Below are 25,298 nucleotides of genomic sequence, written 5' to 3' on the forward strand. Positions count from 1 at the left end.
CAAAAAGAAAAAAAAGAATAAAGAAGGCAAAATAAACTAAAAGGTATCCAGATTAGAAATTAAGAACTAAAATTGTCTCTATTTGCAAATGACCTGATCTTGCATATGAAAAATCCTGAGAGGGGGAAAAAAATGCATCCTCAAATCTATTAGAACTAACAATTCAGTTCGGCAAGGTTGCGGGATACAGAATCAATATACAAAAAATCAATTTAATTTATATACACTAAAAATGAATAATTCAAAAATGAATTTAAGAAAATAATTCCATTTGCATTAGCATCAAAAAGGATAAAGTACTTAGTAATAAATTTTTAAAAAGTAGTACAACATTTATAATCTGAAAACCACAAAACACTGATGAAAGAAACTAAAGAAGACCTAAATAAAGGGAAAGATATCCCATGTTCATAGATTGGAAGATTTAGTATTTTTAAAAGGACAATATTCTCCTCTTAACTGAACCGAAGCTTAAGTGAAATCCCTATCAAAATCTCAGTTGGCTCCTTTGCAGAAACTGACAAACTGATCTTAAAATTCAAGAGGAAATTAAGGGGATACAGAATAGCTTAAACAAACTTTAAAGAAAGGACAAAGCTGGAGGACTCACAATTCCCAATTTCAAAACTAACTAAAAATTTACAATAATAAAAAGAGAACAGGCATACGAAAAATAGAGCTCAATGGAACAGAATTGGAAGTCAAGAAGTAAATTAGTGGTCAACTGATTTTTCACAATGATGCCAAAATAATGCTATGGAAACAAAAGTCTTTTCAATACATAATGCTAGGACAATTGAATACATATATGTAAAAAAATGAAGTTGGACTCTTTTCACATGATATATAAAAATGTGTTATTGACTTAAACGTTAATAAGAGCTAAAACTCTAAAACTGAGAAGAAAACATAGGAGTATATATTTGTGACATCAGCTGTCTTAGATATGATACCAATAGCATGTGTCAAAAAAATTGGACTTTATCTAAGCTTACATTGTGATTTAAAATATCATCAGAAGTGAGAAGAAAACCCACAATGGGACAAATGAACCAACTGAAAAAAAAAAAAAAGAAGACAAATGAACCAAGTGAAAAATGGGGAGGGGATCTGAAAAGACATATCTCCAAAGAAGATATATAAATGGTCAGTTGGTGCATGAAAAGATGTTCAACACTGTTAGCCATTTGGGCAGTGCAAATCGAAACCATAATGAGATACCACATGGCACCCACTGGAATGTCTATACTCAAAAGACAGAAAATAACAAGTGTTAGTCAAAATGAGGAGAAACTGGAAACTCTGTATACTGCTGGTGTAGACACTTTGGAAAATATTCTGGCAGTTCCTTAAATGATTAAACATATTTACCAAATAACTTTGCAATTTCAAAGAGAATTGAAAACATATGTCCACACAAAAACTTGTAGGCAAATGTTCACTGTGGCACTATATGCAATAGCCAAAAAGTGGAAAAAAATCCAAATATCCATCAAGTGATGAACGGATAAACTGTCCATATAAATGCTACAACATGTATGAACCTTGAAAATGTATGCTAAGTGAATGAAGCCAGTCATAAAAGACCATATACAACAACTGTGTTGGGACTGCTGAATCCTGGCCACTAGACCACCAGGGAGTGTCCAACTATGTTGAGATACAGGTCACATATCACACAATTCACCACTTAAAATGTACAGTTCAACAGCTATTAATATATGCACAGATCTGTACAACCAACATTACAATTAATTCTAGAACATTTTTATCACACCCTGAAGAATCTCACGCCCATTAGCAATTATTTTCCATTTTACCCCAAGCCAAGTGGTCCTATGTAACCACTAATCTACTGTCTATCTCTACAGATTTTCTTATTCTGGACATTTCATATAAAAGTGTTTGATATCCTTGCATTGTTTGGAAAGATGGTTAAAATTAAATTATTTATTTATGCTGTAATCTCTGATACAATCACTAAAAGAATACTAAAAATGTGCATTATTCTCAAGTTAATAAAGCAGAAAACAGATGGCACATTCAAGCTGGGTAATTTGAAGAGAGTTTAATAAAGGAGCTCCTTATTAAGATGTGACTAAGTTTAAACAAGACAAAACAAAATATAACAAAAGGAGCTAGTGGAGAACTCCATTGTGTGAAGATCTAACCGAGTTTTTACTCAGCTTGCAAGCTGACAAATTATCCTGCTAGTTTCAAGGATCCTGGCAGAAGACACAAAACTCCTGGGTCAGAGACAAAGGACAGTTTGTCACTCACAGCAATAGCAGTAGCCAAAGTATCAGCATTTGTGCAGTTTTCTGAGCTTGAAATTCCCATAGGATTACATAAAGAGGTCAGGTAACACTTACACATGCAGTGGATTGCATTGCAAGAGAGGAACCATGCCACCTGACAGGAGAGAAAGGGAATAAACATCCCAATTTCATATTCTTCCCACTGTTCAGTTTCTTACTGGTTTCTTCCATTGAACAAAACCAACCAGAAGTCAGAAAGCAAGGAAGCCCTTTGATGTCATCCATAAACGTGACCTTCCTTGGGACCCAGGGCAGGGTGGGGAAAGATGGAAAATGAATCAATCAGGTACAAAAAATGGATAAGCAGAAGGAAAAACATGAAGTAATACAAAATAATTCAAGAGATGAAAGAAGGGGAAAAGAAACACAGAAATGGTTAGATAAGAAGACAGCACTTATTAGGATAGACATTTAACACAAAATATTCTTCAATTAAAAGCAATGATCATCTACTTGGATAAAAAAAAATTGGCTAAGAGACCTAATCATATGTCATAAAAGACACATAAAACGGAGATAAAAAATGCTGACACAAAGTATGGAAAACAGATGTACTATAAAACATCAGCCAAACTGTATGAATATCAAAGGAAAACTTTAAGGCAGAAAAGTTAATAGAGGTAAAGGAGAACAGCTCAAATGTTCAATGTTTCAATTTACCAAAAAGACCTACTAGTTCTAAATTTGTAAAATTATATACTAAAACTAACTTCTAAAAATTTAGCCTTAAAACATATAAAGCAAAATAAGAGTTAAAAAAATCCACATAGTGGGAGATTTTAATATATATCTCTCAGAATACAGTAGAATAAATAAATAAAAAGTCACTATGAATACAGAGAATTTAAACAACATGGTTGGCACACTGAAATGAAAACACCTTCTTTTCAACCATACGCATACTATTATAAATGTTGACCACATGCTTGGCCAAAAAGCAACTTTCAAAGGACTGAAATCACATAGAGTATTATCCATGACAACAAATAAATTAAATTATATTAAAAAAAAGAACAAAAGAAAAAGACAGCTAGAAAAAACTCTATCACAATGTAAAATACATTGAAATGAATAATAATCAAAATATAACTCACTGAAACTTGAAAGATACAGCTATGGTCATACTTGAGAGGAAACATATGTTTTTAAATGTGAATATCAGAAAATATGAAAAGCTAAATATCAATGAGCTATAAGCATCCACATAAAAAATTTAGGGAAAACAAAGGATGGCAAATAAACCCAAAGAAAGTAGAAGAGGGGAAAAAGAAAAGATTAGAACAGAAATAAGACAGCACACAGACAGACAACAAAGTCATTCCTGAAAAGCTTTAAAATTCATAAATTCTGGTGAATATCATCAAAAAGAAAAGAGAGAAAGCACAAATAGCTAATTTAGGACTAAGGAATAGGCCAATACAATACATCCTTTAGGTATTAAACAGTTAAGAAGAAAATATGAATAATTTTCTGCTAAAATATTTCCCTGATGGCTCAAGCAATAAAGAATTCACCTGCAATGAAGCAGAAGCAGGAGACGTGGGTTTGACCCTTGGGTCAGGAAGATCCCCTGGAAGAGGAAATGGCAACCAACTCCAGTATTCTTACCTGGAAAATCCTATGAACACAGGACCCTGGAGCATGGGGTCACAAAGAATCAGACACGACTAGGCAACTGAACATGTAAAACATTTAAAAATTTAGATGAAAGAGAAAAATTCTTATAAAATGCTGCTTGTCAAAATTGACATTAGAAGAAATAAGAATATTAGATTAAGAATACTTGAGTAGTCCTGTAATTATTAAGAACAGTTTCTCAAAAAATATCAGTGATGTCTAAGATATAAGATAGAATGGGAGAACAGATTTACAAGACATTAAAAAAGAAGCCCATAACAAGAATATAACTAGAATAAGAAAAAGACAGACAACTAATCATAAAACAGGCAGGAGAACTGGTACTTAGCAAAAGAGAAGTCCAAATGGCAAATAATCACGTGAACAAGTGCTCAACCTCATCAGTCATCAAGAAAAGTCAAATTCCACCATGAGGTATTTCTGTACATACACCAGAATGTCTGTTGTACAAATTCAAGGATGTGAACAACTGGGGAAACATGCATTGCTGGTGTGCTGAAAATTGCTACAGTTAATTTGAGAAACTGTCAGTATCTAACAGGAGAGGAGCATAGACACAGCATGACCTCACAATGCCAGTTCTGTATACATGCTCTGCAGAAATGCATGCACACCACCAAGAGAAGGGTGTAAAATGTTCACTGCAACAGTACTGCTGTTGCTGCTGCTAAGTCGCTTCAGTCGTGTCCGACTCAGTGCGACCCCATAGACGGCAGCCCACCAGGCTCCCCCGTCCCTGGGATTCTCCAGGCAAGAACACTGGAGTGGGTTGCCATTTCCTTCTCCAATGCATGAAAGAGAAAAGTGAAAGTGAAGTCGCTCAGTTGCGTCGGACTCTTAGCGACCCCATGGACTGCAGCCTACCAGGCTCCTCCATCCGAAACAGTCTAAAGCTGGAAATAACCCAGATGCTTATCAGTAGTAGAATGTATATATAAACTGTGGTATTTACATACAATTGAAGAGTTAGAAAAACTAGAGAAACTTGTAAAAGCATGGAAGAATAAACAAAATAAACAAAAGTATGGAAGCATATAGTAAACAATGGGTGAAGGGAACCACCAAGTCAAGCACAAAAGGGTCCTACAGCATGATTCTATCTACATAAAGGTCCAAACCAGACAACCTACTCTATTGTGAGTAGGGATGGATACTTATGGTTAAACTATGAGTTTACTATGATTACTTGGAAAAATCTGGATTGGAGGGCGGGGCTTTGGGATGACTGACAATAATGCATTTCATCATCTGACATGAGTGTTTGCCTTATGATAAATCATCACACAGTTCTGTTTGTGACCTTCTTTTCTGTACATGGGCTATCTTTCCCAATATAAAGGGTTAAGCAATTTGATTGGTTGAGAAAGGGAGAGAACAAAGCAAAGAGGTCACATTTTCCTTAGGGGAAGGAAGGCTAGGATTCCTAGAGAGAGACCAAGGGGCAGAAAAGGCTTACAGTAGGGGAGGGGCCAGGAGACAAACTGCTTATCCTTTACCATTTTACAGGCTCAAGTCAAAAATGAACAGCCGCTAGGGGAGGACTGGCTCTGTGGTGACAAGGTACCTGCTTTACTGTTTCAGATATCTTCATTAGTTATGGGAAGGAAAATCTCTTTTGAACTTCCCTTTTCACAGAAAAATGCCTCTGTATTCTCTTAGGCTGTACTAGGTCTCATAGTACTCTGCACCTTTTATATTGCATAGTTCTTTATTCAGAATCTTTTTTTTTTTTTTTTTAATCTCTTGGATACAAAAGCTAGTTCTTTTGTTGGCTTGCTTCAAAAATGTGAATGAGGGAACTGTATCATTCTTGATATAGATCCTCAAGGTGTCTGGGAGTAAATTCAATATTTAATGTCAATCTACAAGACAATACTATTTAAGTTCTCATTCCTCAGAGATTTGTTCTTTTCCTTTTTGCCCCCTCCCCCACCCCCCGCCATTACTACAGGTATAACAAGTTTTACTCATGGGGGTTAGAGGAGGAGTATAAAGCCTGCAAATGGATACTCCCTGGATTCCCACTAAATGAGAAAATGCCCAGAGAGGGGAGACACAATTGAGATCTCATTCCAACCACTGAATATTCTTTCCTGAGGTTAAAATTTTATGCTGGTAAGTGGAGCAGTATACACTACTGGGAAATAGTATTTCCAGTGATTCCAAAGATATAGTTTCTACCTACTCTTTCCTCTGGCAAAAAAAGACAGCCTGCTCTCTCTTTCTCTGTATGAGACAGAAAGACAAAGAGAGAGTTGTTGAGTAGGGAGGGGACAAACCTCAGCCACTGATTCACTCTCCTGTTAGAATGTTCAAACTATATCATTTTTAGAAAGGAGCAATGACTGCCTTCAGGACTTTTGGATGAAAATAGGAATGATTGATGATGATGATGAAGAAAATATATTTCTTTCTTTATGTTTTTAGCTCAAGTTATCTGCAAATACATGCTTCTTTTTTATTTTGCTGTAAAGACTTCAACATATCTGTACGTTTTTACATTAAACTCTCTTGAAATCCACATAGAATCCAGACCATCCTTCAGGGAATAGGATGTGAATGAGGGCTTTGCCTGGCACACAGCACCAATATGTTAGCTATCATCATGATTAGTATTACTAATTTTATCCCTCAGGGGACCTACCACTTGGTCTGGGCTTAGCCATTGCATTGCATAAAGTGTCCTGGAGACCACTCTTGATGTGTAATCCAGGTCAACACTGCTATTTATTGGGTTTTAATTTTGATGTGAGCAAAACTTGGATTCTGTAAGCTCTTTGACTCAAAATTTTGTGCCTCTGTGAAGTACTACAGATTTCTCACAGGCTGGGGAATTAGCAAACCCTGGGTGTCGGCAGTGGTTGGTGCCATGGTGTGTGTGTGGGGGGGTGCTGGGATGGTGGGGGACACACAGATATGGAGCAGGGGGGGTTGCCAGTTTCTTTAGAAGGCAGTGTTTGCCTTTCCCTGGGCAGAGGTTGTGAAGGTTAAGAAAACCTGGTTAACAGAAGCCAGGGACAGATGTTACCTAATTTGGTCAAAGAACAAAGAGTGTATAAAACATTTGGAAATCCCGAACAGTGCACTGGGATGGGGCACTTACTGGAAGGGCAGAAACAGATTTACCACCCAGAATTCAGAGTAGGGCGACTGCATCTCAGGTGAGCATAATGTAATTACCACTTCAAACAGTCTGGATTTGGGGCATGGAATCTTTTGGGTCGGAAGCTTCACTGCACTAGTTCACTAGCCCTGTATTGTCCCAGGTACTCCATGACTTTGAGCCTCAATTCCCTCATCTGTAAAACGGGGTAAACATCTAATTTATGAGGCCGTTGTGAGATAGAACAGGACTAGGTAGAGTGGGGACCCATTAGATGAGAGCTGCTCTTATCAGAAGAAAATGAACAATTTTCCTAAGACGTCAGGTTTACGCATACCTTACTCAGAATTCTCAAACATCTCAGGAGTTTTCGGCACCGATTGTACTGCCTGTTCCCCGTCCACCCCTTCTCCCTCGCCGGCGTCCTCAGCTGCGGAGTGGAAGCAAGAGGCACGTGGGGGAAAGACTGGGACAGACCTGGTCCCCCGCTCTCCTGGCACGGTGGGCCTGTCATGGCGGCCCAGCGACAGCTCTCCGACAGCACAGCAAGAAGAATGAAAAGGTCTCGGGGGTCAGGGCTGCACAGACCCCTGCCCCGCCTGCGCTCTGCCAGGCTAGCCCCGAGGGAGCGCCCGATCACATGGATCCCGCCTCCCGCGACGCGGATCCGCCCCGACCTCGAGCTCAGCCTCGCGCTCCGGCGCCCACCTGGGGAGCCGGCGGCCCGAGCCTCGGGAGCCGGCAGTCAGGGGCGCGGGCCCCCAGCCAGCGCCCACCAGAGCCACGGGCCGCGAGCGGTGCCCGCCCAGCGCCCTCCCCGCCCCCTCCGCGCCTCGCCCGGCCGCCCGCGGCCCCCACCCACCCGCCGCTCCTCCCCTCTCCCCACCCTCCTCCTCCGCCCCCTCCCCTCCCCCGCCGCCTCGCCTACCGCTCGGCCGAGCGTGTGAGCCGCCCGGGTCCAGAGCGCAGGCGGCGAGGCCACCGCACCTGCAGCGCGCTCGGGCTGCCGAACAGGCACCTCGCCTCCCGCCGCCCGATCTCTTTCTCCCCCCGCGCCGGGTCTCTCATGACGCCCGAGTCCCCCGGCCTGCGACAATGACCACTTCCCTGCAAGATGGGCAGAGCGCCGCGGGTCGGGCGGCTGCCCGGGACTCGCCGCTGGCCGCCCAGGTGTGCGGCGCTGCCCAGGGGAGGGGCGACGCCCGCGACCTGGCGCCGGCCCCCTGGCTGCACGCGCGGGCGCTCCTGCCCCCTCCGGACGCGACCCGCGGCTGTGCGGCAGACAGGTAGGCAGCCCTCGGAGGGCGCGGGGGAGTGTCCTGGGTTGGCAGCCGGCGAGGGGTGAGGAGGCGGTCCTAGGGGGTGAGCCATGTGCCCAGAGCTGGGCCAAGTTTGAGAAAGTCTCAGAAGACAATTCCCTTTGAGCTGGCAGGACCTACCGGATGGGCTGGACATTGCGATCTCCCAGCGCCTTATAAATAGCATCACCGATTCACTGAGAGCTCCGGGTCGCTCTCGCCTCTGCCCATCGATGTGAACTAGGAGGCCAAGCTCCAGGCTGACCACCCTCCTTCCTTCTTTACTGCGTTAAAAAACAAAAAAATCCCTTTTATGTATTATAAAAAATCAGAATAAATCAGTTCGCCTCCCACATGGAGTCTTAGAGCGACTCTGGAGAGGCAAAGTACGGATTGACATTTGAGCAGTCTAGCTGTTCAGCAGGAAAGAATAGAGGCTTTAAAGTGTTTCCCAATCTCCATAGCATTCAGCCCTAAGTGCCTGTAGAATTCACAATTTCACACATACTTTAGGAAAGAAAAAGGCTGCAACAATACAAAAATCTATAGTCCTTTATATTCATACATTTAAATGGTATCTTTTTTTTTTTCCTTCAGATTTTCAAAGTGCTTCAACTTCACTGAAGTTAAAATTACTCTGCAGTGGACCAAAGTACATTAATACTAGCAAGTTCTATTCACTTACCTCCTCAAAAACACTGCCTTGCAGTTTAGTATCTATAAGCACTTGAAAAATCAGCAAACTGTGTGTGGGCCACATTGTGAATGAAATTTGAAGTGAGATGAACCACAACTATAATTAATAAACCATAACTTTCAAAAGTGATTAGTAGAATAGAATAGGGATGAGTTCACTAAATGTTTATAGACTGTCAATTTAGTGGATGCAAAACAATGTCTAACTCCTCAGAATGATTTTTACTTCAGTAATTCTGTAGTCTGTATGTCAGTTTCAGGAAAATTATCAGAAGTGCTGGAAATGGGGCTTCCAGGCCTGGTGATTTTTTTTTTTTTTAAGGCCAAAAGAAAAGAAAGAAAGGAATGCAAAAGGAGATTGATTTATATCAATTGACATGTTTTATTCTGACCCACAGAAAGTACACCACAGACCTTTCCTGTATACTTTACATTAGTATTGTCACAGAATGGGGCATTCTGGCCTCAACTTTTTAATCCTGACAGCAATTATATTTTACATTCTGTTTTATGTAAATTACATCCTATGTTCTCTCGGTGTAGGAGAAAAAAGAAAGATCTTGATGTTCTGGAAATGCCATCTATTCCAAACCCTTTTCCTGAGCTATGCTGCTCTCCATTTACATCTGTGTTGTCAGCAGGCCTGTTTCCCAAAGCAAATTCAAGGAAAAAACAGGTATGCATTTTAAAATGTTCTAATTAAAAAATCTTAGAAGTTCTATATCCATATAATCTTTAAGATAGTAACTTACAATATTAGCAAAAGATTAGCATGGCCTATTTTAAATACTCTATTAACTGACATAGTTCTTTGCCATTAGTTTCCTTTAGGGTCTCACTTTTTACATCTGTATAATGGGTATGTTAAACCATACCCATCAGGCTTTTGGAATGGATTAAATGAAAGAATATATGTGAAGTACAGAGCCTAGGAGCTATTATTATTCACATTGTAAGTGGAGAGTTATATATGATAACAACTGAGCAATTTTAACTCAGAAATTGGAAGAGCTGGTAGTGATTTAGAGTGAGAAGGGAATTGACTGGTTCCTTTAATACCTTCTTTAATCTTTCATATTTTCAACCCAAGCCAACCTTATTTACTAAAGAAAATTGATAATGGTGAATCTGTGGTGAAAGGTAAATGGAGTTTTGGACCCCACAGGTTTTCTTTCATTTCAGCAAATTCTCAGTTTGGAAGCTTCTGACTGCAGAAGGCAGATGACTTGTAAGTGATGATTAGCTTATGGACTTAATTTTTATGATTTTCTTTCAAGTTTCTAGTGTGGAGCTGACTTGAGCAAATTAAACTTCAAGAACCAAGCAGTGGTGGGGAGATGTATCACAATTATAAAAAAAAAAAGTGTTTCCTAGGTTAATCCCATCTCTTCTGAATATACTTCATTCCAGTCTTGGATCAGCAAACAAAGAGAAGCTTCACTGTGTACCTTGTTCTTGCATGGGTTGTTGTTTGTAGTCGCTAAGTCGTGTCCGACTCTTTGTGACCCCATGTACTACAAACAGCACACAAGGATACCCTGTCTTTTACTATTTCCCAGAATTTGCTCAAACTCATGACCACTGGGGGCTTCCCTAGTAGCTCAGTTGGTAAAGAATCCACCTGCAATGCAAGAGACCCCAGTTCAGTTCCTGGGTTGGGAAGATCCCCTGGAGAAGGGGTAGGCTACCTACTCCAGTATTCTTGGGCTTCCCTGTGGCTCAGCTGGTAAAGAACCCGCCTGCAATGTGGGAGACCTGGATTTGATCCCTGGGTTGGGAAGATCCCCTGGAGAAGGAAACAGCTAGGCGCTCCAGTATTCTGGCCTGGAGAATTCCATGGACTGTATAGTTCATGGGGTCATAAAGACTCGGACACAACTGAGTGACTTTGACATACATACACATATATGTCCGTTGAATTGGTGATGCCATCCAACCATCTCATCCTCTGATGCCCCCTTCTTTTGCCTTCAATCTTTCCCAGCATCAGGGTCTTTTCCAGTGAGTCTGTTCTTTGCATCAGATGGCCAAAGTATTGGAGCTTCAGCTTCAGCATCAGTCCTTCCAATGAATATTCAGGGTTGATTTCTCTTAGGATCGACTAGTTTGATCTCCTTGCCATTCAAGGGACTCTCAAGAGTCTTCTCCAGCACCACAGTTTGAAAATATCAATTCTTCGGCATCTAGCCTTCTTTATGGTCCAACTCTCATATCCTGACATGATTACTGGAAAACCCATAGCTTTGACTATACAGACCTGTGTCAGCAAAGTGATGTCTCTGCTTTTTAATATGCTATCTAGGTCTGTCATAGCTTTTCTTCCAAGGGTAGAAGCAACAAATTTAAACAGTCAGATGCTTGCCATAAGGAGGGGTTAATGAAAAGAGAGAAGATGGTTGATTATTTTCCCCCAGCTATTGTTCTTTCCTTTTTTCTGCACTTTTACTATCTGTGATGGGTTCAATAATGTGTGTTTGGGTTAAGATGTAAGATGGGAATATGGATGATAGATTATTTTGTGCATCATGGTGATGGAAAAATTGATTTTGAACTATCCCTGTGATCCAGGATGGGGAAAGGAAATGTCTGATGATGGCATAATAGTCCTTTGGGGAATTTAATGCATTGTTTCCCTATTTATGGATGGCCTGCTACGTTTCTTGCATCATCCTAGGCTCTGAAGCACAGAGCTAAGCAAAAATGCCATCCAAAGGGTGTTTATCGGGACTTCCCTGGTGGTCCAGTGGTTAAAACTCCATTTTTCCAATGCAGGGGACATGAGTTCTATCTGACTGGGGAACTAAGATCCCACATACTGTGTAGTACAGCCACAAAGTAAGAGAAAAAAATAATTAAATTAAAAAGGGTGTTTATCAAAAGGTAGGGCTAGGTTAAGCATTAGGAGCTGAACAGAGGAAGGGAAGAAGACGGAGAAAGGCCTGGGTTTACTTCAGCTTTAAATTTGTGAATGAGCACTGGGAGAAAGCCTGTGTCTACCAGATGAGCTGAAGGGGCAGGGTTTCTTTTGAATAAAGAGAGAATAAACATCTTATGATTATGTTAATAGAGGAAGAAAAAAGAGAAAGAGAGTGGGTGTACGTGTCAGGGTCAAGTCAGAGTGTGGCCCAGGTGTGGGTAGTCACCATCTTGAGTAGGACATCTGATTCTGAATGACAATGTTTCTTCAGATCCGGTTCAGCAGATTGGCAAAGTGGGAGAAGGGTGCTATGCTGTGCTTTACTCCAACCAGTTCCCTACTTGGGCCTTTATGTCCTGTCCCAGTGACCTTCGGCAAGAGCCCTGCACCCACACAGACAGCTGTGCTGTGGCCTGAGCAGAATTCTGGCCTGAATCCTAGAGACCAGTCCCAAGGGTACTCCCATCAAAGAAGCGCCCTCCTTGCTCATCTCTTCCTTGGTGCAAGGGTTGGAATTTCTGTAAAGAGAAGGGTGTCCTAGAGCTGGGCAAGAAGTCTCCTTTGTGCACTAATTTATTTTGACTGTGCCGGGTCTTCGTTGCAGCCTGTGGGATCTTTGTTGAGAAGCACGGGTTTTCTCTAGTTGCAGCACAAAGGGGCTTCTCTTGTTGCAGCAGAGGGACTTCTCCTTGAGGTGTGGGGCACAGGCTTTAGAGTGCTCAGGTTCAGAAGTTGTGGCTTGTGGGCTCTCTAGTTGTGGGATCTTAGTTCCCTGACCAGGGATCAAACATACATCACCTGCATTCAAAGTGGATCTTAACTACTGGACCACTAGGGCAGGGCTTCCAGGTGGCACTAGTGGTAAAGAACGTGCCTGCCAGTGCAGGAGCCATAAGAGATGTGGGTTCGATTCCTGGGTTGGGAAGATCCCCTGGAGGAGGACATGGCAGCTCACTCCAATATTCATGCCTGGAGAATCCCATGCACAGAGGAGCCTGGTGGGCTCCTGTCCACTGGGTCACAAAGAGCTGGACACGACTGAAGTGACTGAACACACGGACTGCCAGGGAAATCTCTTGTATTCTTTTTGTTCTCTTTTCTGCACCTAGACTTTGCTTTTAGAACTGATCCTTTGTTTTTATTACTTTCTATATGCTTAGTTCTTTGGAATGAGGGAGGTTTTGGGTACAGATGGACTCTATGTCGGTAATTCCCCCAAGCTCAGTGTCTTTGTGACACAGATTAACCCTTTACAAGATGATATTTCAGGCCCAATTATCTCTGACCTTTGGTTGAGATGATGTACTAGGTTTCTATTGACTATTATTTATGGCTGAAACATCTTAGGAGACGATGTCTCATTTCTTGATAGTCTCTCTTTGATTTGTTTTGTTTAACCATTCCAGTCATTTTAGCAATTCTTTTCCCCCCATAGAAAAAGTGAAGAATTGCACTTGTTACTTAGAAATAAATGACCAAAAAGTTTGAAAGAATCCAGACTGGCAATGTTAAATCTCATGTGGCCTTTCAAAACCATAGTCAAAACCACTTTACAGGCCATAGATACTTTTTTTGTTTTTTACAATTTGCAATGTCTACATAATGCATGAGTGGTAAAATGAATTGATGCCACAAATAGAATATGCTTTATCTCTTTGTGCAAATAAAATGTCTCAAAGTATATATTACTATATGCTTTCAGTATTTTTATTTTAAAATAAGAACTGGATTGGGATAGAATCTGGATTCTTTATTCTCCCCCCACCTTTTTAAAAATAATACTAACTGGGTATATTTCTTCAGCATAATTTTTTTGTGTTTGCCAATAAAGCAGATTTGAAGTGTGCCCTCCATATACATGATCCAGAAAAGTTACTTGCAATTTACATTTTATATGAAAAGTAACTTATGACTTTGGCTATCTTTTTTCCTATTTCTGATTAAAATTTACCAGAAAATCGTACCTGAGCACTTATTATTCGAAGAAAGGGAAAGAATATCTTTAGCCTTTGCAAAAGAATCAGTTCTTTTCTCGAGTTTGCCTACCCCCGGGTTATTTTTGTACTTGGACTCAGTTTCTGTAGTTGCTCTGGCTCATTGCTTTCCAGGACTGTGTAGGATAACTAATTCAAAATAAAGCCACTGAAGATTTTAAAGATAAAAAATCACTTGTGAGAAACAGTGTCATGGAAGTTTCAAGCTGGAAGAGATCTTTGAGATAAGCTGGTGAAACAGTCTTCTAGAGATGAGTAAGTTGAGGCAAAGAAATGTTTTGTGGCTGATGTTATCACAGCTAGAACCTGAAAATTGGATTTCTTAAAGCATAGACAGCCCCCTTTTAAGGAAGGTACAATATCCGCAGAAACCGAGAACTCTAAGAATAGCAGAGTGATAAACCTGTATCAGTTGTTGTTAGTTATAACTCTCCCCATAATATAAAAGGTGAGGCAGCAAAAGCCATTTGATGATCTCCACCTAAGGATCTGGATTCCTTTTTCTTTTTCCTTCCTCGACTATAGCAGTCTTTTTGTGTTTTCTTCCCCCTCTAGCTTTCTTCTCTGTCTTCTCCCTAAAACTGATATGAAAAATCTATCAAATCATTGGTCTGCATCAAGTAAGTTTTATCAGTGTTATTAATAAATGGATTTCGTGTGTAGTTTACAGTCCACAGACACACCGAGGCCAGGAAGTGTGTCTGTTTTCCACATCATAAGTTTTTTTTTTTTAAAGTACAAAACTCAGAAGTGATTTGTCCATGCTTCCACAGTTTAGATAAAGGAAAATCGAAAAGTGTCATTTCTGTATGTCTTTGTCCCTCACCACACTATTTCTGGTCTATTTTATATTGAATTAAACCTTTTTGCATATCTCAGTAAAATAAAAACTTTCTTCCAAATAATTAAAGAAATTCTTTTCCATATGCTCTGCCTTTGATTTTTGTTTTCTTCTCATATGTCCAGGACTATCAAACAGTAAGTTCATCTCTGTCCCCGATGAAAGGGTCTCTGATATCATTCCTTCATGATGTCAGTAGTGACTTTAATTTGTGCAGTGCTAACCCTGTATGTGTGGTTCTTATGTGGCTGCTGCATTATCCAAATTTACATACGCATTTCTCCAATATACATAGAAGAAGAAAGCAAAGAACTCTACTCCCCATTCTCATTTTCCAGATATAGCAGTTATCAAGATTTTGTCTCATTTATTTCATCTATTCCTTTTTGAAATTTTTATTGTATTTGTTGAAGCACAATAAATTATTTTTTAAAAAAGTAAATTCTGGACATTCTGTCATTGCATCCCTACCTAGTTTTGTATGCACTGCTGGAAACTACATTTTCTTATTTAACTAGCAGGCTATTATTCCCTAACAAAAATAAAAATTCCTTGAAAAGTGAAAGTCATTCAGTCGTGTCCGACTCTTTGTGACCCCATGGACTATACAGTCCATGAAATTCTCCAGGCCAGAATACTGGAGTGGGTAGCTGTTCCCTTCTTCAGGGGATCTTCCCAACCCAGGGATCGAATGCAGGTCTCCCACATTGCAGGCAGATTCTTTACCAGCGGAGGCACTAGGGAAGTCCAAGAATACTAGAGTGGGTAGCCTATCCCTTCTCCAGGGGATCTTCCCGATCCAGGAATCAAACCGGGGTCTCCTGCATTGCAGGTGGATTCTTTACCAGCTGAGCTGCATGTGAAAAATATCTTGGTATCACTTAATATCCTTCATAGTCAAATTTCTAAGTTGGAATGATACATGAAATCCTCAAATTACAAACTGGTTATACCTCAGAATCTTTAAATTAGGTCTTTGGCTGTTTGAATCCACGGAAACAGCATTATACATTGTGTTTAGGCCCACCAGGCTGTTTTACAAAATCCTATATTATGTAAAATGAAATGCAAATTTCATATATTTGCAGAAAATATACAGAAACAATACTTGCTCCTATTGGGGTTTCAAACAAATATGTGTTTCCAGCAGCAGAGTGCTACTTTTGAATGTTGGCACTTGATGAATATGATTTTCCTTGGGAGAAATTCAAAAGTGCCCAGATCTTTGTAGCAGTATTGAAGCACGGTTCTAAAGCCATACTTCTCACTGGACTACCTTCCTCAGAATCAGCAGGGATGCTTATTAAAAATATAGATACTGGGGCTTCTTGTAAAATCCACTGAATAATAATATCCTGGTGAAGGGCATGGGATTTGACTTCTTTTTTTTCTTTAACATATATACAAAATTAGGGGTACTCTTATTCTCTGCTGCTTTCAGGCTCTGGAGCAATTTGACCTTTCAAGATTGAAGACAATTTTATTTAGTTGAGAAAAGGTAGAAATATTACAAAAGGACTTTAGTTGGTATTTTATCCAGGTATTGATTGTTTGGGGTGAATAGAGACTCATGTTAACTAGTTTGAAAGGTTATATTATAGTACCTGAAGGCCAAAAGTTCATTGATCTCATGAGAGACTGGAATTGGGAATCAGAGAGCCAGCAAAAATCAAGGCAGCCACTTTCTCCGTTCTCCCTCTTTATTTTCCCATAAACATAGCACATAGTCTCTGCTTCTTTTTCTAAATCCATATCATCCTCTGATATTTCTCAATGGTCTTGCTTGTCTTGATTGATGTCACTGCATGTGGCCCCAAGTGGCTACCCTTATTGGAATAACTCTTCCTGGTTTAGCTGGTTTAGCACGTGAGTCCATATTTGGAGAGAGCTGTTAACCCAGTATGTCCAGCTCTTATTCAGTCAGCTGTGGCCAAGGTGACACAAGGGACCTGGACCGCTGCTCACTCAGCAAAGGTTATGGAACAAATTCTGTGAGTAGGAAGTGCAAGTTCAGTAGGTATAATGTAAGGAGATGGGGAGGAAATAATGAACAACTAGTGTCCTAGGGAAAAAAAGCTCAAACAAAGAACACTGGACACACAAATTCTTATAATATATGAATGATATATGGTAACCCACCGATTAATTGGTCTGACATAATCTGCACAGTTCACAGGATCCAACTCCTTTACCTCAAATCATTTAGCTCACTTGAAGGGAGTTTACTTGACAGTGCTTTCAGTTGATGACACCCTTCAGTGATGGTCATCTTCCTTGTTCCTTGTTCTTTGTTCCAAGCCTGCATGTTACTGAGGTCCCTTGGCTTCTGAGGACAGGAGCTATCAACTCAGGATCCTCCCTACTTCATGCTAGATACCTTCGACTGTAACAGAAAACAGCTGTCTCTTCCTATTTTAAAACTTAAATCCCCTAGCAGAGCTGCTTGTCAAGGTTTTATTTCCAGTTTGAAGTTTGCCTCTAATTTTTAGTTAATTTGCAGGATACATTTGCAGTCCAACCTTTATCTGCAACATGACTTTTATTTTTTACTTCTTTGAAAGCTCAGCTTCTAGTTTGTTTTTCCTTAGGGGCGTATATTAAGTTCTTCAAGAGAAGGAAAACTGGAGTCATTCATGGTTCAATATAAATGTGGATCTTAATATAGAAAAGCTTTCTGAAGTCTTATGGAGTTGGTTTGAAACATGTCAGCTTATACGGAATAGTAATAAACTCCATCGTATAAGTATCTGAACAAGGATAAGCGGACTTGGGAATTGTCCTTTCGGCACTCTCGGTAAGGGCTAGCTCAATGCAGAACTTAGGAAATGGCCACAAGCCTTTGCCAAAGAAAGGGAGCAGAAGGGAAACTTTCAGAATCAGTTTAGAAGTCTAATGGGAGAGCTGACATAGGAAAAGTATCTTTTACTTCTTGTCCTTCCCTTTGGTTCCACTTATTGAGTAGTTTTCAAAGCCACAGAGAGAATAAACACAAATAGCAGGATTACCATTTTTAACTATTGGTAGTTTACAGATGTTTCCATCTATTCTGAAAGATCGTTTATAAGTTGGCTATTTATTCACTTGTATTTTTTCCATAGATGTAATGTTAGATAGGGTTTCCCAGGTGGTGCAGAGGTAAAGAACTGTCTGCCAGTGAGAGAGACTCAGGAGACTTCTTCAACCCGTGTGTTGGGAAGATCCTCTGGAGGAGGAAATGGGAACCTGATCCAGTATTCTTGCCTGAAAAATTCCATGGACAGAAGTGACTGACAGGCTACATACAGTCCATGGGGTTGCAAAGAGTTGGATTTGACTGAGCACATACAATGCTAGATATGATTATTAGGTTATTAGGGGAGCCAGTTACTTTTTTAACCCACAATTGCGCTTCCAAATGGTAGATTTACACCATCCTCTGCACCAGCTTTTAATACCGTTTCCATAGAAGGATGTAGGGCCATATGATGTAATTGAAAGATACTGGACTGGGAATCCACAAACCTAGTTTTTAATAGGGTCCTGCTGCTGAGTGATGTGATATTAGCCTATTGCCCACTTTCTGGGCCCCTGAGTGCTACAATTTTTATCTGTTCCTAGAGCAAGTGATTCTGATGGCTCTTGGAATATTAATACTAATGATTGCATAGTAGACAGGTGTCTTAGGAGGCTTTTTTGATCCCATTGGCCCAAGCATTTCCCTTTCAGTCTTAGATCTTCTCACGTGGTTACCACACCTCCTTTGACGAAGAAAACATTTGGGTGCTGTGGGGCAAGGTGCACAGGAGCCAACTTTACAGAGATGATGGGGACAAGAAGGGGCTTTTAAACTTGACATTGTGCATCAATGTGTCTAGATTCAAATAAGAGAAAGTCAGAAAGGTATCATATCCGGAAGGGGTCAGTTTGTGTGTTAAAATTGTATTTAAACTTAGAAATAAGGCTATAAGATTATATATGAACAGTGGAGACTGGCCTAGGTTCAGTATGCTCTTGGCTATGCTTGGCTTAAAGGGTTTGAGGGGCTTATAACTTCTATGTCCTTTTCTAAACTCTGCTTGCTCAAGTCATCTGTTTGATCACTCAAGTCAAAAACCAAGGAGTCCTCTTTCTGGCCTTCTTTCAAGTACTGCTGCATCTTTCATCCCAATAAACTTGAATCCATAACCTCCTCTCCATCTCTGCTGCTACCATCCCAACTGGAGCCTCTGTCTTCTGACATCTAGGAACGTTTTAAATGGCCTCCTTTCGCTTCTCCTTTAGGCTGTTGTGGCCCATTTTCCATATACTTGCAAGAAATGAACTTTTAAAAATGTAGATCCCATTATGTCACTCCCTGGTTGAAAACGTTTTGATAGCTTATGAGAAAATTTAAAATTCCGCCTTGGACTGCAGGTTCCTAAGCAGTTTGCTTTCTGTCCATGTCTTGAACCTCACCTGCATTCTACTCTTCATGTTCTAACCACTGGAGAGGGACAGTCCTGCCTGAATGTGAACTTGGCAGGCTTTTTTTTTTCTACCTCAGAGTCTTGGGCTTGGCTGTTTTCTCCATCTGGAACCTTTTTGTCCTGGTTATTTACAAAGCTGACTCCTCTTTATTCTTTAGATCCTAGCGTAAGATCATCTCATCAAGCAGGTCTTTTTTGACAAGTCAACCTAAAGTATCCCTCCACACTTTCTTTCCCCATCCTATCACATTTCCTTGGTCATAGTTACCATAATCTGAACGGTCTCATTTGTTTATTTGCTCTAGTTATTGTTTTTCTCTCCAAATAAAATGCTGTGGTTTTATTGTTCTTGGATTCTTTTAAGGAAAGAATTAATGAGTAAATGGATCATTGAAGATAAATAGTTAAAACCAATTAAACAAACTATATTTGGCATATTTATTCTAATCATTGTCAGTCATCTTTTTCCTCTTCATCAAATTTTAAAACATTAAAACATATTTCTAATTTTATTAACAGATTCTATTTACAAAAAAATGAATATACTAGGTTTGTAGACCTGTGGGATTTTAGCAGTACATATCTTTTTCTTTCATTATGCACATAGGAAATTTTGATCATGTGTAGTGAAATTAGTGGATATATTTCTGATTTTAATCATTATTCTCATTTAATGGAATTATAAGTGATAAGTACATGGTGGATTGTTATACTTCCAGTTTATTGTGTGTTTAAAATCTACGCATTTAGAAAAAAAATTAAGTGTAAATATGAGTTGGGTTTTTAATAGGAGTCTCTCAGAGCAAGGGGTAGATGTTATTATAGTGTGCATGCATGCGTGCTAAGTCACTGCAGTCATGTCTGACTTTTTGTGATCCCATGGACTGTAGCCTGCCAGGCTCCACTGTTCATGGGGTTCTTCAGGCAAGCATACTGAAGTGGGTAGCCATGCTTTCCTCCAGGGGATTTTCCCGACCCAAGGCTTGAACTCAGGTCTCCCGCATTGAAGGCAGATTCATTACCATCTGAACCATCAGCGTATGCGTGCTAAGTTACTTCACTTGTGTCCGAATCTGTGTGACCGTATGGACTGTAGCCCATCAGACTCCTCGGTCCATGGGATTCTCTAGGCAAGAATCCTGGGATGGGGTGCCATTTCCTCCTCCAAGGGAATCTTCCCGACCGAGGGATCGAATCCATGTCTTTTATGTCTCTTGTGTTGGCAAGCTGGTTCTTTGCCAGTAGTACTACTTGGGAAGCCCTATTATTATAGCAAGTGTTTTAAATTATTACCTATTAATGTCATCGATGAATGATTTAGGCCAGTGCTATGATGTAGAAATGGGGAGACGTATACTCTGTGGATATACACTTTCCAAGAGATTTACAAACTCAGAGATTTAGGATAACTAGTTCCCAGATCCTCATCCTCCGCGTGTACTTCTTCCTAACAGCTACCTGTGTTCACAGTAAGTGTCTCACTAGGTGCATCACCCTGGGGCATGAAAACCTCCAGGGCATCACACACAGGGAAAGTGTCCTTTAATGATTAATCAGAGTGCAACAAATCAGAAGGGGTTCTTGTCTTTTTATGCCTTATATTTTTGTTAAGGGGCAACATGGTTAGAAATAAGGACTTTGGCTGGTGTTGAAACATTCTGAATTCAGATATATGATTGGAGTAATGACAATTTTCACTTTTTCTGTTTTTCAATTTACATTTATTGACTTAGTTCTTCCCTCTACTGACTGTTGTCAAAGAATATATAACTTTTGAGGGAGAATTTCCTAAGAACAAAGCAAATAGCGAGCGCATCAGTGGGAAATACTGAATGCTGAAAATGGCCTTTTGGGATGTATTTAAATGTAATTTATATGTATTTTCCACTGTTCTCAATACTTGAGACATATCCACAGCTGAAAGAAAATGCACCTACAAACACCTGATGTTATATATATTACTAAGTGGGTTCTGTGGGTGAGGGAAGTTCCCCCGGGAGCCGACTTGGAGCCTAGATTTGCCTGCAGGAAGTATGCTGGGGCTCAGGGCACTTGGAAACACTGTCTGTGGGACGAGCACAGGACAAGTTGGGCTGCAGTGCAGCCACAGCAGAAGCATCAGCTGATCTCATAGGAGCTAGAGCTGCAAAGGCCCTATAGAATTGTTCAGCATTAGGGCACAGAGGCTGCTCAGCAGGACCTGAGCTTGGACATGGTGACTCTCCTCAGCTGAGAGCAGTGACAGGTGGGGAACACTTGCATGCATGTGTGTGCTTAGTTGCTCAGTCATGTCTGACTCTTGCAACCTGATGGACTGTAGCCCGCAAGCTCCACTGTCCATGGGATTTCTCAGGCAAGAATACTAGAGTGGGTTGCCATTTCCTCCTTCAGGGGACCTTCTCAGCTCCTGCACTGGCAGGTGGATTCTTTACCACTTAGCCATCTGGGAAGCCCTTGTCCTCAGTCACTCAGTCTGATATTTTGCATGCCCTGCCCCCAACCCTTAGCCAGGTCTTAGTGGCTGACACTGTAATAGCTGGGAGAATTAGTCCTTCAGTCCTGAAAAGGGCAGTCTTGGATTGTATGCTGCAACATCTCAAGGATATAATTTATACATAATTTTTTTCAGCTTTTATTTGTCTTATTTAGTACTGTGGTATTTTATTAAATTATGTAATGAACTATTCATTCCAGTCAATTCCCAACCTATTTAATCATAAAATACATTAGTATTTTCCACTTTCTATTAATCAAATGGGCTCCCAAGGTGGCTCAGTGGTAAAGAATCCTCCTGATAATCCAGGAGATTTGGGTTCAGTGCTTGGGTTGGGAAGATCCCCAGGAGAAGGAAATGGCAACCCACTCCAGTATTCTTGCCTGGGAAATCTCATGGACAGAAGAGCCTGGTGGGCTACAGTCCATGAGGTCCAAAAGAGTTGGATTCAACTTAGGTGGCTAAACAATGACAACATCATCAATAAAATACAGTAGACTAATTTTTAGAAGTATATACAAGTTGCTTTCATTAAAACCATAAGAAAACTTTATCATGACGAATACTATAATTAATGAAACCATTTCTAATTTTATACTTAACTGTTAAAAATTACATCCAAAAGCTGAAAATCAAGGTGTAAATGTACATTCACACAATTATCAAAGGAATTCCATGGCCTTCCTAGCACTTTGTCATACTACTCAGAACTCTAAATTCTGTATTATTTTAATTTTGAGTGCTTTCAGCTATTTCTTTAGAAAATATGTTTGACAATTAATTTTTACTGGTTTTTAAAATATTTTTTTTCTCAGAATGCATATTGATCCCTCCATTTGAATTGAAAAGTAAAGCTGGACTTTATTTGATAGAACATTAGTCTGATTTGTCTGATTGATTTGAGAGTGAGGACTAACTTCCAGTTATATGGTTGACATTTTTCTTAAATTAAATGCACTAAATTTACAGTCCTAAACCTTTTTTATTATTTAATTTAGAAGGATTAAAATTTTCAGAATTGATTTGTGGTTGATTTACAGTGTTGGTTAATTTCTGGTATACAGCAAAGTGAGTCAGTTATATATATAATATATATATATTCTTTTTCATATGGTTTATTACACAGTATTGAATATAGTTCCCTGTGCTATACAGTAGGACTTTTGTTGTTTTTTTTATATATAGTAGTTTGTGTCTGCTTATTGCAAACTGCTAATTTATCCCTCTCCTATTCCATTTCCCTTTTGGTAACTGTAAGTTTGTTTCTATGTCTGTGAATCTGTTTACGTTTTATAAAAAAGTTCATAGTTTGTATTATAGTTTAGATTCCACATATAAGTGATATATAATACTTGTCTTTGTCTATCTTGCTTACTTAGTATAATAATCTCTAGGCCATGTTGCTGCAAATGGCATTATTTCATTCTTTTTTTATTTATTTATTTTTATGTCATTCTTTTTTGTCTGAGTAATATCCCATTGTGTGTGTGTGTGTGTGTGTGTGTGTATCACATCTTCTTTGTCCACTCATCTGTCGGTTGCTTCCATGTCTTGCCTACTGTAAACAGTATATATCCCTAAACTTTTGATGAACGTATAAAGTACATGATAAAACAAAAGCATTGTATTAAAAAAAATTGGAAAGAAGTCATGCAAAAACCTCATCAGCATGTTGGTTTGGCCAAGGTGTAATAAATTTAATACTTTTCTCCCATATTTTTCTGAGCGTTTTACTTTGAACAAAGTAAGTGAAAGAGTGTTGGCCTTTTTGATAAGCTGTCCAGAAATTGAGACAATGAATTAATCTGATTGGGTAGCAAATAGTTGGGTGGTTTACAACTCAATTTTTGGTTACATTATAAAGTGAGTGAAGTCGCTCAGTCGTGTCTGACTCTTTGTGACCCCATGGACTATAACCTACCAGGCTCCTCCATCCATGGGGTTCTCCAGGCAAGAATACTGGAGTGGGTTGCCATTCCCTTCTCCAGGGGATCTTCCCGACCCAGGGATTGAACCTGGGTCTCCCGCCTTGCAGGCAGACACTTTAACCTCTGAGTCACCAAGAGGCCCTAATTGATTTATTGGATGATTGATCATTAAAAATGAATTTTAGCTCAGATGAAATTCAGAGATTGATGTTGCTTTCTGTCACATCTGCACTCTTTTCTCCCTTATTCAGCTTAATTATTCTCTAGCACTTACTGTCAGCTGGCATATTGTATGTTCATACATGTATCTGTTTATTCTCCCAGTACCTTTTTCCACTAGCATATAATCCCTGTGAGGGCAGGGACTTTGTTTTATATGCTATTCAGATTCCAGTAGATAGAGCAGTGTCTGGCATTTAATAGACCCTCACCCTGATGCTAGGAAGGTTTGAAGGCAGGAGGAGAAGGGGATGACAGAGGACGAGATGCTTGGATGGCATCACTGACTCAATGGACATGAGTTTGAGCAAGCTCTGGGAGATGGTGGAGGATAGGGAAGCCTGGCGAGCTGCAGTCCACAGGGTCAAAAGAGCTGGACACAACCGAGTGACTAAACAACAATAAATTTTGCTGAATGAAAGAATAAATGAATGAATGAATGCATGGGAAAGGGGCAGAGGAAGTAGGTATTATTAATAGAAGGAATGAGGGTATGTTTAAGAACGCACTGATAGTTTAATATAAATGGTAAAGAGTTTGGAAGAAAACTTAGGAAAGTAAGATTTAGTTTAGTTACTGGGAAGGTTCTGATATTGTTAGATGTTAAAGAGATCCTCATCAGAATAAACTTTTGAGTATTGATTTACCACTATTAGCACATTCTAAATCCGGATTACTGTTGCTCAGAATATGTGCTGTTCTTGTCTCTTTGGTCTCCTTGTAAGCATTTTCAGTCTTACCAGCCCATGTGTGCCAGTTAAAAAGCATGTATGCTTTATGGGACTAAGTCCAGTAAAAGCTTTTCAGTCAACCCACATTCACAGTAGAAGATTACTTTCATTCTTGGGAAGGGTGACGAAGCCCAGTATTCAGATGAAAGGGGTACTTTGGTATTATTTAACTGTGTATTGGCAAGACTCAGGCCAGTATCTAGTTTCTCTTTGGAGACATTTTGCATTATATTACAGTACTCTTACTGTGCTGTGCCAGGGAAATTAAGATCACCTGGAACATTCTGTAGGTCATTGGCTTAGAATCTTAGGGCACTGGGAACTTGATGTTTTGTTTTAATGACCTCATTTAGGCTGAACCTGTCTTTGTCCTGAAGGCATAAGGACTTCTTTACCAAACCATGCCTATGCCTTGGTAAATAAATGGGAAAGGTTTAGAAAAAAGTGATTTGAAAGCATTGGATCAACCTCCATGTAAAGAATATTTGATAAATTAGGAATCTTCTGTCAAGAAAGATGAGGAAGTGGTATGATTAAAGTCCTTTCCACATGGATGTAGCCATTCAGTTCCATGAAACATACTTTGAAGGTTGAAGATAGTTTTAAGGGAAAGGAAGAAATGTTTATAGGTCATGTAGTAGTTCATGAACCTTGTGCTCCAGCAGATCCTTCTGCA

At 39.9% G+C, this 25,298-nt stretch overlaps 2 protein-coding genes across 4 annotated transcripts in view; both read left to right on the plus strand.

The window, feature by feature from the left end:
• The first annotated feature begins 4,828 nt into the window (after positions 1-4,828).
• On the plus strand, positions 4,829-8,129 carry LOC113900201. Its single transcript, XM_027553736.1, has 3 exons — positions 4,829-7,117; positions 7,424-7,856; positions 8,022-8,129. Exons 1-3 carry the CDS (start codon positions 6,978-6,980, stop codon positions 8,127-8,129), a joined length of 681 nt encoding a protein of 226 aa, XP_027409537.1. The 5' UTR covers positions 4,829-6,977.
• Positions 7,985-25,298, plus strand: part of GRB14 (growth factor receptor bound protein 14) — a 128,612-nt gene continuing 111,298 nt past the window's right edge. Inside the window, exons 1-2 of one of the 3 annotated variants that reach the window (XM_027559090.1) lie at positions 7,985-8,345; positions 9,597-9,729. In XM_027559090.1, the coding sequence (XP_027414891.1) occupies positions 8,155-8,345; positions 9,597-9,729 (324 nt within the window). In that variant the 5' untranslated portion in view covers positions 7,985-8,154. The remainder of the gene's footprint in view (positions 8,346-9,596; positions 9,730-25,298) is intronic. The other 2 variants (XR_003514062.1, XM_027559096.1) reach the window with 2 other exon arrangements.

The sequence above is a fragment of the Bos indicus x Bos taurus genome, chromosome 2 (assembly GCF_003369695.1).
Source record: "Bos indicus x Bos taurus breed Angus x Brahman F1 hybrid chromosome 2, Bos_hybrid_MaternalHap_v2.0, whole genome shotgun sequence".
Taxonomy (NCBI): domain Eukaryota; kingdom Metazoa; phylum Chordata; class Mammalia; order Artiodactyla; family Bovidae; genus Bos; species Bos indicus x Bos taurus.

What these genes read in the sequence shown, in the direction of transcription:
- LOC113900201 (XM_027553736.1), top strand. Translation starts at nt 6,978, where the DNA reads ATGTTACCTAATTTGGTCAAAGAACAAAGAGTGTATAAAACATTTGGA. An exon ending in GTAGGGCGACTGCATCTCAG is followed by an intron (nt 7,118 to 7,423) that starts GTGAGCATAATG and finishes CAAACATCTCAG; the next exon opens with GAGTTTTCGGCACCGATTGT. An exon ending in AGAGCCACGGGCCGCGAGCG is followed by an intron (nt 7,857 to 8,021) that starts GTGCCCGCCCAG and finishes GCCCGGGTCCAG; the next exon opens with AGCGCAGGCGGCGAGGCCAC.